A 15,195-nucleotide genomic window follows, 5' to 3' on the forward strand; every position below is an offset into this window, starting at 1 on the left:
ACTTTGTTACAACTTGGTGTTCTAAAGGTATTTCAAAAAGATTTTTTGCAATCAACACAAATGATTATGCCCTTCTAAATTAACTGGAAAGAACAATCAGAACAGGACTGATTCGACCCTTTTGATCAGATTTGTTACCCACATATGTCTTTAAAAGTCACGTAATTAACTAAATGCAGTCCACATGTGTCCAATTAGGGCGTTTCCCGTGAGTTTTTCTGGCATTTTGCCTATGCAGAGGCATTCACCCAGGATGACCCCCTCTCAGCTGCTCATCCTCTATGAGATCTGCATGACCTCCGGATGACACAGCCGCCTCCTCTACCACCGTGCCAAAGGGATGCTCCATGACCTCAAATGGAGAAGCTGTTGCTTAGTGACTCAGAGGCTCCGGGTTCAAGGCCAGCCTCTCCATGTGAGGAGGTAAAATGAGGACCAGGGCACTGAGTGATAAATATGCAGATCTTTGTCAAGTCCCACAGTTGCTACTTAGAATTCCTAGGGAGTGGAAAAAGCAAATATTGACATTTAATATTGACAAGCCCCTGTCTGGAGAAGTGGAGAAAAGGTTCCTAGGCAAAAAAAAAAACTTAAATCTCAGTACAAGTTTCTAAAGAAATGATGAAACAATGAAGGAGACTGGTCAAGATGCCCATCTAAAGGCCCATATTTACTCAAAAGGAATTACACTTGTCTCTTAGAAATGAGAAAAAGTGGCATCCGCTAAAATAAAATCTGGGCTTTATTGCAGACTGGTAAAAATGAAAACCCTTAGTTAAAAAAGCTTACATGATATTTTAATTACAGTTTGGCTAAATGCGTGTAGTAGACTCTGACATTCAGTGGATGAGGCTGTGTGGTCTGCTGAGACCAAAGCTGACTTTATGTTAAGTGACACATCTGCTGCAACATAATGCTGTCTCAGCCACAGAGCATGGCATTGGCACCATCAAGTTACTTAGATGGTACTTACAGTTAACGTCTGGATTCATTTTGAATATAGAATTTTAAACAGGGGCAGCAAAGAGCACAGAAATCACAAAGTATAAACTGCTGCAGTCCACAGCAGACAAGGACTTACAGCATCATTCACCTTCCGACAAGACAATGGGCCACGACATAAGGCCAAAAAGCACAGGGGAAAATGAAGTTTTTAAAAATACAAAAAGTGAGCTTTCTTGCAGTAGCCTAATCAGACCACACTCCATTTATGGAAATGAGTTGAAAACTTGGACTATCCATCTCAAATGAGGCTCAGCAATTTTATGAAGACAGATGTGCAAAACTGGCAGAGTCCAGATGTGAAAAGCTGTTAGAGGCTTATTCTGGAAGACATATGGATGAAACCAAACACTAACTGACTCCTCACTGTATGTGAGCATGTGTGCATGGGGGAGTTATTATGGAATAAGTTTTCATCTGCTGCTTATGAATGGTTATGGGGTTATTACTGTCAAATGTACAGAGTTGAGTGAAATTTGTGCCTGCATGTGCTAATCAACATGCAGCAGGTTTCCACTCTCCAGCACCATGACTAATGACTATAAAAACCTTACCTCGAAATATCAGTCTTCCCAACCGCAGACTATCACTTTACTATGCTAATCTAATTACATTGCCCCACTAGTTTCTAACTTTTTGCTGGTTGACAAATGTCTAAACAATCCTAATAAAATAAATCAATCACAAGTATAAAGTGACAGAATGCAACAAAATGTGATGGAGACCAAGAGCAGCAAGTGATCATTTGCAGTGTCATCCAGGAAGGTATTGTCCTTTCAACCCTAAAGCTACTGAGTCAATCCCCACCTCCGACTGCCTTTTACCCTGGAGTAAGTTTTTTAATTCAGTTCTGTTTATTTATTTTTTTCCTTAAGAGACTGTATTCCTTTAATATTGTGACATCCTTCACATATTCCTCAACTCTGTGATGCGAGAGCCATTTCCTGGGCTGTAGAGTGCTGGGATGGTACATTTCAACAGAGATCCACCAAATTGACAAGCCAGATAAAAGGACAGGCTCCATTACGGGGGTCATTCTGGACCTCCAGAGGTCATAGTGAAGGAGAGAATGAAGACAAAAACTGAGTGCCATTATGAACAATGCTGCACATCCTCTCTCTGACACACTCGCACTGAGGACTTTCAGCAGCAGTGTGATAAGAAACACTACGGGGGCTCCTTTATACCATAATGCTTCACTGGCACTGGGAATGCCAAGTCAGACGGTTTCTTTTTTTTTTCATTTTTCTTCTTTTTTAGTCATTCTGGTTTGTGTTCAGACCATAGCACATGTGTACTGTATATATATTTATCTATCTGTCTATGTATTTATTTATTTAAAGAGCTTCTGTAAAAGGCAAATTTCCCACTGGTGACAAATAAAATTTTATCTATCTATCTATCTATCTATCTATCTATCTATCTATCTATCTATCTATCTATCTATCTATCTATCTATCTATCTATCTATCTATCTATCTATCTATCTATCTATCTATCTATCTATCTAATGTCCCATGAGGGAAAATTGGTTTGCCAGAGATACTACAAGGTAACATTAAAAAACACCAACAAAGAACACAGCCATCAGATATAAACTTAGTACAACTTACTAATATAGCAGTGAGCATAATACTTATGGTACACCATTAGATTTTAAATATTACCTTACCTTACCAGACCATTTTCTCAGCCTGCATAATCCTGAGTAGGGTTGTGGGGAGCTGCAGCCTATTCCAGCAAGCAAAGGGCGCAGAGCAGCAGCAGTCTGTGCACGGGGTGCCAGCTCATTGCCACATATAAGTAGCTATTAAACCAACATTAAAACTTGACTCATGATTGATGCAAATTATGACAGTTCATCCAATGGTTTAAGCCCATAGATGTCTGTTAAAGTTGAACTTATTTAGAAGATTAACAGCAGTTAGAATGCAGGAGTATTTGAAACAGTTGCTTTTTATCTTTGGAGCCTTGAGCCTGTAACCTGATGGCAAAAACTAAAATGGAGAATGTAGCAGGTGAGTCCGGTCTGATAGAATGCATGCTGCTTTCCAGAATACCTGCTTATTAAACAGGTCTGTTAGATTTCACTGTTGAGACTTTCTTATTTCACTGCTCCATTTTACTGTTTAATTTATTCTGTTTTTGTTGCTGACATTATGATTTCCAAACCAGGCCAGATGAAAATCAGTAAAGACTGACTCAATGTAAGTTTTATAAAAGATTTTCAGAATGGACTTAAACTGAATTTACACCAACTGCACAAGACCTCTGTAAATAATTGTAAGTCTATCCGTCCATTTTCAAACCTACTTCTCCTAAACAGGGTCATGGGGAGCTGGGGTTGTAAAGCATCTTAGGATGGTGTTCACTATTGAACATTCCTTACACCCACTTTCTAACCTGCTTGTTCAATTTAGGGTCCAAGATAGGGACTCAAGTTGGTGATGGGGGGTGGAGACAGAGTTGCCGTGCATACTCACACTTGCAATCTGGAATGGCCACTTTACTTAACTCTCACGAACTGTGAATGTGAGAAAAAAATCAGAGGATATTGAGAGACACCCATTGAAACACAAGGAGAACGTGTAAACTCCACACAAGTAGTGCCCAGCTATTAAAAGGTGCTTTAAACATAAAGGTTGTTTAATGGTTATGCCACTTTGGTGGTGTGCCTAGGTCATTGGAAAGAATAGACAGGCTTGCTGGTTCCATCCCCACCTGTGACTCTGAGCAGGTCATTTTGCCAGTCCCTACTCCAGTTGTACAAAATACACATAATTACACTACACTTGTAAAGCATCAGCCATAAATAGAATAATTATAACATGCGCGCTCTTCTCTGGGCGCTGCTGTCTTGCTGTGATTGCGCCCACGTCCCCAGGTGTCACTCGGGGTCGGCTTCTGCTCTTTGCGCCTCGTCTAACTGCAAGACTTACCTGTTGCCCCCGATGCTTCGCCAGTTCTGCATAAGAAGAGGAAACAACCTTGAAGGAGACAAGTCAGTGATACGAGTCCGCGGGGCACCAACATGCTTGGCCTCTGAAGGGAAACTCGTCGAACTTGAGACAGCACGATGTCCTCGGAGCGGGCACCGCTGCGCGTGCACTTGGACTAAAGCAGCATTATCGGGGCAAAAAAAAAGAAATAAGTCAAAGTAATGCAGTAATCCAATGAACGTCCCGTCTGTGCATGTCAGCCCATTTCGGTTCGCCGCATCTGTCCTCCCGCTCGACCTTTATGGTCGGTCACCCTTCATTTGCATAACCCCCCGGGCGCCCCGGTGTTCCGCTTGCGTGCCCCGCGTCTGTGTGGGCGGCAGTCCCATTAGCGAACAGCACCTCTGCAGACGCGACTGTTTCTCTCGTGAGAGCGGACAGATAACAAAAGTCTCCCAACTTTCTCAACTGGGGGACTGAGGAGGTTAAGGGTGGGGGAGGCTCCTCCTCTGGAGAGAAAATGAACAACTAGAGACGCTCAGCGGTGCGAGTCGGAACAACAGTTTGAGGGAGAACCGGGCAGATTGTCCTGCCAGGGAGTCTCAAGTGACCGTGGTGGCCACCAATATACGTGTAGCGCATGCGCTGGGAACAACATGTCTGCGCACTATGCGTAAGTCTGGGTGTATCATGCGAGGTCTTTACAATAAGATTATGTCGCAAATATCAAGTCGGGGCTCATCAAAGTCATTTTTAACAACGACGATAACGGTGCTTTCATGTAAAAATAGCAGTACTGAATTGATACAGTGCCTATCAAATATGCTTACCCCCTGGAAGCTTAATATTGTTTTGTTATACAACGCTGTATCACCACGGATGTAATTTGACTTTTTGACAACGACCAACAGAAAAAGACTCTTTAATATCAAAGTGAAAACAGATCTCTGCAAAGTGGCCTAAATTAATCACAGCACACAAAATCTGATTTACCCCCTTACTATGACACACCTAAATCATCAGTGGTGCAGCCAACTGGTTTTAGAAGTTACAGAATTAATTCAATGGAGATCACCAGTCTGGGGTTTCAGCGGACTGTATCATAATTGAACTTTATCTAGAAAGTTCAGTTAATGGTTAATCAGTATGGCTTCCTAACTTACACAATAAAGGCAAAAAATAATCCAAAGCAGCTCTGTAAAATGGTGAAGAAAAGCACAAGTCATGGGACGAAGCCAAGAAAATATCCCTTGGAATCCAGTTAAATCAACCATGACAAAACGGAGAAAGTAAGGGACTGCTGTAAATCTGAATAGAGCAGGCCATCCACAAAAACTGAATAATCGTGCAAGAAGACAACTAGTGAGGGAGCCCACCAAGTGACCTGTGAGAACTCAGAAGGAGTGACAAGCTACAGTCATTAAGATTGGAAAAGTTATGCAGACAGCAACTATTGGAGCTTTATGAGAGACAGGCAAAGAGAAAGCCACTGTTAAAAAATACACATGACATCTTGGCTTGGGTTTGCCAGAAGGCACAGGGGAGATACTGAAGTCAGCTGGAAGAAGTTTCTATGGTCTGATGAGTCTAAAACTGAGCTTTTTTGGTTATTGGACTAAATGCCATGTTTGGCATAAGTGTAAGATAGCAAATAATAAAAAAAAAATCCCATCCCGACTGTGAAACATGGTGGTGGCAGCATTATGATGAGGGGATACTTCTTGACAGCAGGCCCTGGAAGGCTTACAAGAGGAAAATGAATGCAGCAAAACACGGGGGGATTTCTGGAGATACGACTGATGTGGTGTAGTGGTTAAGGATGTGGACATCGAAACCTGAGGTGGTGGGTTCAAATCCTGCTACTGCCACGGTGTGACCCTAAGCAAGTCACCTGACCTCCCTCTACTCCAATTGGAAAACCAAAAGAAATGTAACTAATTGTATCACGATATTGTAAGTTGCCTTGAATAAAGGCATCAGCCAAATAAGTCAATATAAAACGTATTGATGCAAGATGCTTGTGTTTTGGGATAAGATTGGTTTCCCTGCAAGACAGCAATCCCAAGCATGAAGCCAAAGCGAGTGGCTTAAAAACAGCACTGTAGTGGCCAAGTCAGCGTCCAAATCACAAGCCAACTGAGAATCTGTGGCTGGACTTACAAAAGGCTGATCACTCGCGATCTCCATGTAAGCTGAGAGAGCTTCAGCACCTTTTAAAGGAAGGTCAGGGAGCAATGGCAGTGTGGAGAAGTGCAAAGCTGCTTGAGAGCTGTGTGCACTGACTGAAGGCTGCCTATCTCCTGGACACGGACTTTAAGGGGTAGAATACTTATGCCATCAATTCTTTTCTGCTTTATATTTGTCATTAACTTAGTTCACTTTACAGAGATCTGTTTTCACTTTGACATTAAACAGTCTTTTTTCATGTTGTCAAAACAGCTAAATTAAACCCACTGCGATTCAATGTTGTATGACAGTAAAATGTGAAAACGTGCGCTACTTTGTACATGGAGGAACTTAGAACTTTAAAATGTGTTCACAATCTTTACAGAAATGTTGATTTATTTTAAGGTAGCAAATATGGAAACAATTATCAAATTAAACCAATTAAAGTAATGCATTGTTCTTCAGTGCTCCTCTGGCATTTACTCTACAGTCAAATACATTGCAGCAAATGACTAAATGGTGCCTCGTTTTCTAATTGCGTAATCAATTAAAGAATAACTGAAAAGACGGCATGTGGTATGAGTAATACATTTAAAACAATTTCAAGATAACCGCCTTTGCGTCACATGGATCAAAGAGCAAACGGCAGAACCCAACACTGTCCATGATGGTTAATATCTAACTACGGGAAGGGACACCTAAGTGGACAACAGGAGGACACGTCTACTGCAGGGCACTGCAGCTGGAGACCTGAGCATCATTTGACAGCAAGGCTGTGCCATGCCATCCATCTATCATCCAACCCGCTATATCCTAACTACAGGGTCACGGGGGTCTGCTGGAGCCAATCCCAGCCAACACAAGGCAGCCCACCGCAGGGCACACGCACACACACACTAGGGACAATTTAGAATCGCCAATGCACCTAACCTACATGTCTTTGGACTGTGGGAGGAAACCGGAGTACCCGGAGGACACGGGGAGAACATACAAACTCCACGCAGGGAGGACCCGGGAGGCGAACCCAGGTCCCCAGGTCCCCCAACTGCAAGGCAGCAGCGCTACCCACTGTGCCACCCTGCCACCAAATTCAAACTGGAAGACTTTGCGATACGTTTAAGATGTCCTCGTCACTCATATTATTAGACCACTACCATAAACAGAAGAAGGCTTCACAAACCACGGAATATACACCAGATAAATGAACGACCAACCTGCAGATGTAATAATGAAGAATTGTCCTAGTAAGGCGCCTATAGTGATGGTGACCAGAAAGTCAAACTAACGGGTTCAGTGAGCTTTTCACTTTAATGTTAAAAAGTATTCGCATCATCCAGTCTTCTAATGCAGCTATGACTTAATATTAGATTTATATCGAATCATGAGATCTTTAGTATATCCGACAACACTAATAGCGTTTGTAGAAGTTTATTTCTGAAATATATTTCATATAACGCGTTTATTTAACAAAAGTGTCAAAATCTCATTGAAAGAAACGGGCCAGAAAGAGGGAGATGTTAAAAATGTGCAGTTAATCTCAATATCAAGGGTCACTACTACTGCTCTTACTAAATCAAAGAAATCAAGGTCACATTGCAGCCGAAGCTATATATTTAAAAATCTACAGGAGAATTCATTGGCTGTAGGAAGGGCATCTCTATGTTCAGTGTATACTGTACATGGTTCCAGTAAAACCATGCATAAAGTTGAATTTAACTCGCACATGTGCGAGTTCACAAAGTGTGTTTGAAGTATTTATGACCTTATCTCGTTCTTCCAACACCAAATAAATAACTGAAAACATATAAAGAGCGGAAACATCCTAAGAATAAACAGTGTAAAGACTGAGCGACTTCCATTCATCCAGGCTCAATTTAATAGAAACTCTATTGCTGTGTAACGGCGCCCTCCGGTGGCCATTTGAATAAAATCGAAGAGGATTTGGAGTATTACTCCCTTTCTTAGCTATTCACTTACCATGGTGTTAATATCTAATTGTTTCATCTCGATTTGTTTGGGATGCATCTATTGAATTATATTGATTGATTCGCGTTTTGGGAACTCGATACCCAGACACTCACAGCCACAAACACTCACCTGCCAGCGTACATCCTCAAAGTACGCACTAATGTACAGGCACATGGAGACTTGGACGCTAATGGTCTAGAAACACATACACAAAAAGCGGCCAACGTGAAAACAAGCTGCCCTCATTTATAAATGCACGTTTCACGTTGTCCTCGTTGGATATTTTTCCGGAGACACCATTAGGCCAAATAGGGCCTCTCTGACTGGTAATTTTCTCTGCACCAGGTTGATTCCAACCGTTCTCTGCTACACTTTTACTACACTATAAGTTAATAATAATAATAATAATAATAATAATAATAATAATAATAATAATAATAATAATAATAATAATAATAAATCATTTCCAATAGATTTGATCTGAGTACACGGTGTATGTTTGATTAACTTGTATTTCGGTTAAAGTATTGTATAAAAGTAATATGAATATCACCTTACCACTAATTTTCTGAACCCACATGATTCAAACTGAGGGTAGGACCAGAGACTCTGTAGAAGATTGCGTTTTGCGTAGATGATGTCGTTTTGTCAGACGGCTGAAAGCAGCCGGCACTCTGAAAAATAAAGGTGCCTGGGTGGTTCTTCAAGAGCGATCACATTTTGGGTTAAAAAAAAAACCCTCCACACGAACATTCTAGAAAGAACCACTCATTCGGATCCGTAGCTGGCTCCAAAAATGTCATGAATATGATGATAGATTTATGAAATAACTGCGGATTCATGATTGTAAAAGCACTCTTGATGCATGCAATAACATAGGTTAAGTTCAGGTGTATTTGGTTTGTTACCTGCTATAATCCACTATAAATTAAAGATATCTATTTTGCTCACGTACTAAGAACATTTTCAAAGCTTAAAGATCCAATTTGATATGCAAAGATCCCTTCTTAGGACGAAATGAATCCTTGTCAAGCAACAGATCCACGAGGAACGCCACAACTTGCAGTAAAGTGCCATTGAAGAGCCTTTAACTCTTAAGAGTGTAGCGCGACACACCGAGATGTGCTGTCACGGTGTCACCAGTAAAGACCATGACAAATGTTCAGATCTCATAGTCAATCTAGTTGGTTTCCTTCAAAGTACGATAACTAAAAACACCGAGACCATCCACTCTTAAAAATAAAGACGTCTAAGTGGTTCTAGAGCGAAGCCATGATCAAACCATCCACATGAACCATCCACTCGTTGAATGCCTGAAAGCAATAAATTGTCATTAAGAAGTTACGAGATAATAAGCAGTCGACTGTCTAGCCGATCTTTATGATTAGTTCAATGACGGTGTGGAAAAAGTCTATGGCTTAGGTCAGATAAGAAAAGCTTCAAAACAGCATGATTTGGCAATGGCGGAGAAAAAGGCAGTGCAGACTTACAAACAACCTGCACTCTTCAAAGAGGCCCCTGAGAGCGATACAATAGCGGAACCGTTTCTGGTTCCCAAAATAACCATCCACTTAAGAATTCCAGAAATAACCTTATTTACATCGGTAACTGGTTCCATAAATAACCATGAATAATTTATAAGAGATCTGATTCGTGATTTAAGTGACTCTTGATGCATATAATAATACAGGCTAAGTTCGGCTTTTCTTGGTCTGTCAGGATTCTGTAGCCTGCTGTATAGTAAAGAGTTCTTTTTCATCTTCGCATTACCAACCTATTTAAAACAATCAATAAAATGATTCTTTGTCAAGCAATGTTTCTATAGGAACCTCACAACTCAACAAGTGCCAATACAGAATCGTTACTTTTAAATGTGCATGGGGTCAACAATAAACTAAACTGGGTGATAACATAGACAGGGCGGATCAAACGAGTTATTCTTTCAGAAGAGACTCGGGGTCTTTAAAGCGTGTGAGTGACAAAACTCTACCAGTTCACAACGAGTAATGCATTGATCGACGTTATGGTCTGCTAAATAACCACAGTAAACGGGTCGGTTTTATTACGGGATTACCCCTGGGCTCACTGACAGTGTGGTAGCAAAGAGGAAGACGACTGACTTAGAAGCGATTGTAAGGACTGCTACCAAACTTCTCTGATGCGATGTCACCGGTTCGTTCGACCACAAAGCTCAAAGAAGCACTGACAAGGCTCTCCTTTGCTTGCAACCGTTACATTTTATAAACATACTTTCCAGTACAAAAGAGACTGGCATAGGACAAGAGTTGTTTAGTTATATAAATTACATATTTATTTATATAAATAAATTATTATTATTATTATAGGGTCATTATTTTTATATTTTATGAACATTTCTAATTAGCACTGTTTCTGCTTTGTTATATATTCCATACGTTACTGTTAAAGCAGATTTCCCTTCATGGGTTATCTATCTATCTATCTATCTATCTATCTATCTATCTATCTATCTATCTATCTATCTATCTATCTATCTATCATGTACAGATTTACAGAACCCCATCTAAATTGATTCTTTATGGAAGGTCCCACAGCCAGTAACTTAAACAGGTTCATCAGAGTACCCACTTTTAAAAGGGTACTGTTGGAATTGAAGCAGGTGCTGCCATCTTTCAGCCAGGGAGTATCCTAACCTCATTTCAACCCTCACTCTCAAACCGGGCCAAACACTGTTGGCACTTGCGCTTATGTTCTTGGCTTCTGTTGCCCTAGGAGAACGTGACATGATTCTACCCCAGGCTATAACAGTTTCCTTCCCCTAATGATGCCCCACCTAGTGCCTTAAGTGGCTATAAATAAGTGCCTATTCTCCCTTGCAGTTTCGAGTGAAGTGATCATGGAGAGGGACGGTCCATTCCCTCTTGGAGATTTAGGACGTTTTCATCACAGACACTGTCTATCCTAATGTTACCGCTTTGCTCATTATTGGCTGTGCAACCTGCTGGCGCACCGACACACTGAGTGATAACTTCTAAAACATTACATTCCCCTTGAGTTGTGTTTCCTTTTTTCTGCTGACATCCGGTTATTGTCATATTACAGTAACTATATGTTATTATACAGTACATCATGACGTACACATTTGGCACTGTTTCATGTAGACTCTATACACTACAGTACAATTAATAAACACAGAGCAGTAGTATACAGTGAGTCATGAATGTGTGATTCCTTTGTACGCGCACTTTTGTTATGGAGGCTGTACATCCTCGGCAGTGCAGAGTGAATTTTCTACCAGCACTCCGGCTTTCTTCCACAGTACAAATATATTACCGTTAGGTTCAATGGAGACATTAAGTAACCTCGCCTTATGGGTGTCTGCGCGAGTGTGCGACGCTATGGAGAAACAAACACTCCGTGGTGGTTCCAGCCTTGCGCCCATGCTGTCAGGGTAAGCTCCAATCCCCTTCAGTCCCAAAACTGAAAATGGCGGAATTGGAAAACGGACGAATGCGTGAACGAGTGAGTTGTTTTGGCTACGGTGCCCTCTGGAGAATTTTAAAGCTCTCTCACCTTTAAGTATCGTGCCACTCCATTTTCCCTTTGACGCCCCTAAAATAAGCAGCATTTCATTTCGAATGTGGATGTGCACGAAAGGCACTGGCTTTCTGCCCCGGGAAGATTCCTGCCTTGCAACCGAGAAAGGCTTCAGCTAATCGTAAAGGTTTAAAGAGCAAAATGAGGCACACAATAGGAGGATGTTGGGTTTAAAATCAAGCACATTACTTTCAATAATAAAATAATGAAAAAATTCTCTCTCCTTATATGGTATTTTATATAAGGTATGTTATACGTACCATTTCTACATGTTAAAACTCCAAGTGCAAAGTGAACAATTGTATTTAAAAACTAATTTAAACATGCCCTCTAACCTATATTATTAGGTTCTTGTGTAAACACAGTCTGCATGATGGTAGTATATGTTTATGAATACGGATACACATTTTGGAGATAAATATGACTGAGTATCCACTGAAATGTTACCAGCACGTCTGTATGCTTTGCATAGTCTTTTCGCTCGCTTTCGAAATTGTCTTCAAGATAAAAGAAATGGATTTAAAAAAGTAATATAAACAGACACACGAATAAATAAACAAATCGTGCTGTGAGTTAAACAGATCTTTGAGCACTGTGTGTCATTTGGGAGCTCACAAGCATTCTATCAGTTTATATTGCCTTTCGCACTCCCGAGTGATTCTCCTTCTTTTCCGAAGGCTGCAATGGAGAACACACAATCAGAAGGGTGAAATGGAAGTGATCTCCGTGTGCTACGGTATTTAACGCGGTTCTGTGTGTTGACTGCGGTCCTTTCATGCTATAGCAGGTCCTGTCAAGATTCATTGTTTAGGTTTCCTCATTTGACACCGAGCGAGTATGCGATTGGCTATCAGGTACATTAAGCCGCGGAGCTGTGGCTGTTACTAACCATCCTTTGGCCGTTAATGATCTGTCAACATTCTGGGCGTGGGACCGTGGCGCATCTTTTGGAGATTAGTTAGGTGTTGCTTTGCCTGATTATGAGATTTGATAAATGCTTTCGAGTCACCTACCAGTTGCTTTATTCCGGCTGCACTTCAGACCAATAGGGGCTTCGGTGGGCGGTCCCAGAGAAACACACTAGTGTTAAACTGCACCCCTCACCTCCACCTCCTCTCAAATACCGGCTGAGAAGGTCTGTCGATGTGTTGTGCCGTTACTGATGCTCTTGCCTACTGGGATCTCGTGCGTACATTTCGTTTGTTTCGACCGGCGAGCTGTAATCGAGGCTTTGATATGCCCATTGTGGTGACCGATGTCCCTGGGATACTGCTATTGTCCACCGGGATGACCGAGTCGCAGAACGACACCCGCCGAGTCCTGAACGCCTCGACAGGAGGACATCACTTCAGCACCCTGGACGATATCGATGTGACCGCGGACGCCAGTCCGGTGCTGAGAATCCTTATCTCCATCGTGTACTCTGTTGTTTGCGCAGCAGGGCTGGTGGGCAACTTGCTGGTTTTCTTTCTGATGAAGACGAAGCAAGGCTGTAAAAAGTCCACTATCAATTTCTTCATCCTTAACTTAGCGGTCACTGACTTCCAATTTGTTCTAACACTACCCTTTTGGGCAGTGGACACTGCTTTGGACTTCAGCTGGCCTTTTGGAGTTGCTATGTGCAAGATCGTCCTGTCGGTGACCGTCATGAACATGTACGCCAGCGTGTTTTTTCTCACGGCTATGAGTATCGCCCGCTACTGGTTAGTGACCTCAGCTTTGAAGAACAGGAACCGCCGCTTGCCCTGCTCAGTACGCTGGGTCTGCATGCTGCTGTGGGTCTCCGCCACTGTTGCCACCGCACCCACCACCCTGTTCTCCACGGTGGATAACGTCGCTGGAGAGAAGCTCTGCCTCCTCCGTTTCCCCAAAGGTCAGAACTGGCTAGCGCTTAACCACCTGCAAAAGATAATGATTGCCTTCGTGCTGCCTATGGCTATTCTGTCCATCTGCTACCTGCTGCTCGTCCGTTTCCTCAGACAGCAGAGCACGAACAATAACAACCCCAAACGGAGGTCGAGTGTAACTCGCTCGGTCACCGTCGTGGTGCTTTCCTACTTTTTGTGCTGGATGCCTAACCAAGCTCTCACATTCTGGGGAGTACTCGTCAAGTTCAGCGCTGTCCCTTGGGACAAAGCTTACTACCTCGTGCACACGTATGTTTTCCCGGTCACCGTGTGCCTGGCTCACGCCAATAGCTGCCTGAACCCCATCCTCTACTGCCTCATGAGACGTGAGTTCAGGAAGATCCTGCGTGGCCTTTTCTGGCGAATCTCACCTCCGGTCAACTCAAATACTTGCCCTCTCCGGCAGTTCTCGGAATCTTTCAACCCAGCCCAGTATGACACGCAGGGTGTCATTCCTGTGAATGTGACGGGAATCGATCCAGGACGAGTGTCGTCGCCTCTCCACGGTGCGTGCAACACCGTACCTTCCTCTAGTACCTTCATGCAGATCTAAGTGAGGTATTTTAAACGAAAGAAGGTCGGCTGTACCTCGTAGAAAAAAAAGTGGATCGATTAATCCAGGCAAAGAGCAAAGGAGTGAATCCATGTTGAATCTAAGAAAACGACCTGACACCCTAATGTCATGGCACTTGCTTACAAATGCTGCTGCTCAAAAGATGTACTAGTCACCCGCGCTCCTAGATGCGCGAATGTGGACACAGTGGGCGGTGGAATGAAATATTTATTTTCTATCTCACCTCTAAATGTGCTTCGTCCCGTCCACGGCGGGTTCCTGTCTGGCGCCTATTTATGCCGGTATAGGCTATTTTATTTTATTTTGGATAAAGCTGCTTCAGAAATTGGACGAATGAACATTTTAAACGTGATCATTAACTCGATCAGTTTTCAGCCCGTTTGCAAATACCCAGGTCGTCCATGAAGAGAAGTTACCGATTTCCTGCAACCGCTTGGACTATTTCATAACATGTAAATGGGCGTTCATGCTTTCTAAGGACATTTATGTGTGGTGTGCATGGGGATTGCGGATTGGAACATATGTCGATATGTTAGTGCGAAGAAATTAATGTGTACTCGATTGTGAGAACACACGCACGCGAGAACACGCGTGGAATTAACATGTGCGTGTACTTTATGTGTTAGTTGGAAAGAGATAGATAGATAGATAGATAGATAGATAGATAGATAGATAGATAGATAGATAGATAGATACTTTATTAATCACAAGGGGAAATTCACATCATTCGCAAAAAGAAAGAACATTGGTCTGTGTGAGCATGTCCATGAATCACCTCTTGTTAGTGCAAGAGGGAAATGAATGTGCAAGTTGGCGTGTTTTGATAAAGAAAACGGTTTAAATTGGGGTAAGTCGATAAAACAAGGATGGTGTGTGAACCGGGCGTTATTTACAGTTAACGTCAAGGCACTAGCCATGGTGCTGAGCAGTTAGTCCCGCCCTATGGCAGAATTAAGCCATCGCACATAAAATAAACCTTAGAACTGACATCAAAAATGCATATATAATTATTTTTTAGTGAGGGTGCACTGGTTGTGCTGGAATGTGAATATCTGGTGCGAAT

General features: G+C 42.2%; 2 protein-coding genes across 2 annotated transcripts in view; one reads left to right on the forward strand and one right to left on the reverse strand.

The window, feature by feature from the left end:
- LOC114667294 (A disintegrin and metalloproteinase with thrombospondin motifs 7) overlaps window positions 1-4,550 on the reverse strand; it is a 92,102-nt gene extending 87,552 nt beyond the window's left edge. Inside the window, exon 1 of the mRNA XM_028822548.2 lies at window positions 3,942-4,550. Coding sequence (XP_028678381.1) covers window positions 3,942-4,035 — 94 coding nt within the window. The 5' untranslated portion in view covers window positions 4,036-4,550. The remainder of the gene's footprint in view (window positions 1-3,941) is intronic.
- Window positions 4,551-12,684: 8,134 nt separating this feature from the next.
- Window positions 12,685-14,784, forward strand: LOC114667475 (relaxin-3 receptor 1-like). The gene has a single exon (XM_028822782.2). It carries the CDS (start codon window positions 12,795-12,797, stop codon window positions 14,109-14,111), a length of 1,317 nt encoding a protein of 438 aa, XP_028678615.2. The 5' UTR covers window positions 12,685-12,794; the 3' UTR covers window positions 14,112-14,784.
- Window positions 14,785-15,195: the final 411 nt, after the last annotated feature.

The sequence above is a fragment of the Erpetoichthys calabaricus genome, chromosome 17, assembly GCF_900747795.2.
Source record: "Erpetoichthys calabaricus chromosome 17, fErpCal1.3, whole genome shotgun sequence".
Lineage (NCBI taxonomy): Eukaryota > Metazoa > Chordata > Cladistia > Polypteriformes > Polypteridae > Erpetoichthys > Erpetoichthys calabaricus.

Coding starts and splice junctions, on each gene's coding strand:
- LOC114667475 (XM_028822782.2), top strand. CDS start 12,795: ATGTGTTGTGCCGTTACTGATGCTCTTGCCTACTGGGATCTCGTGCGT.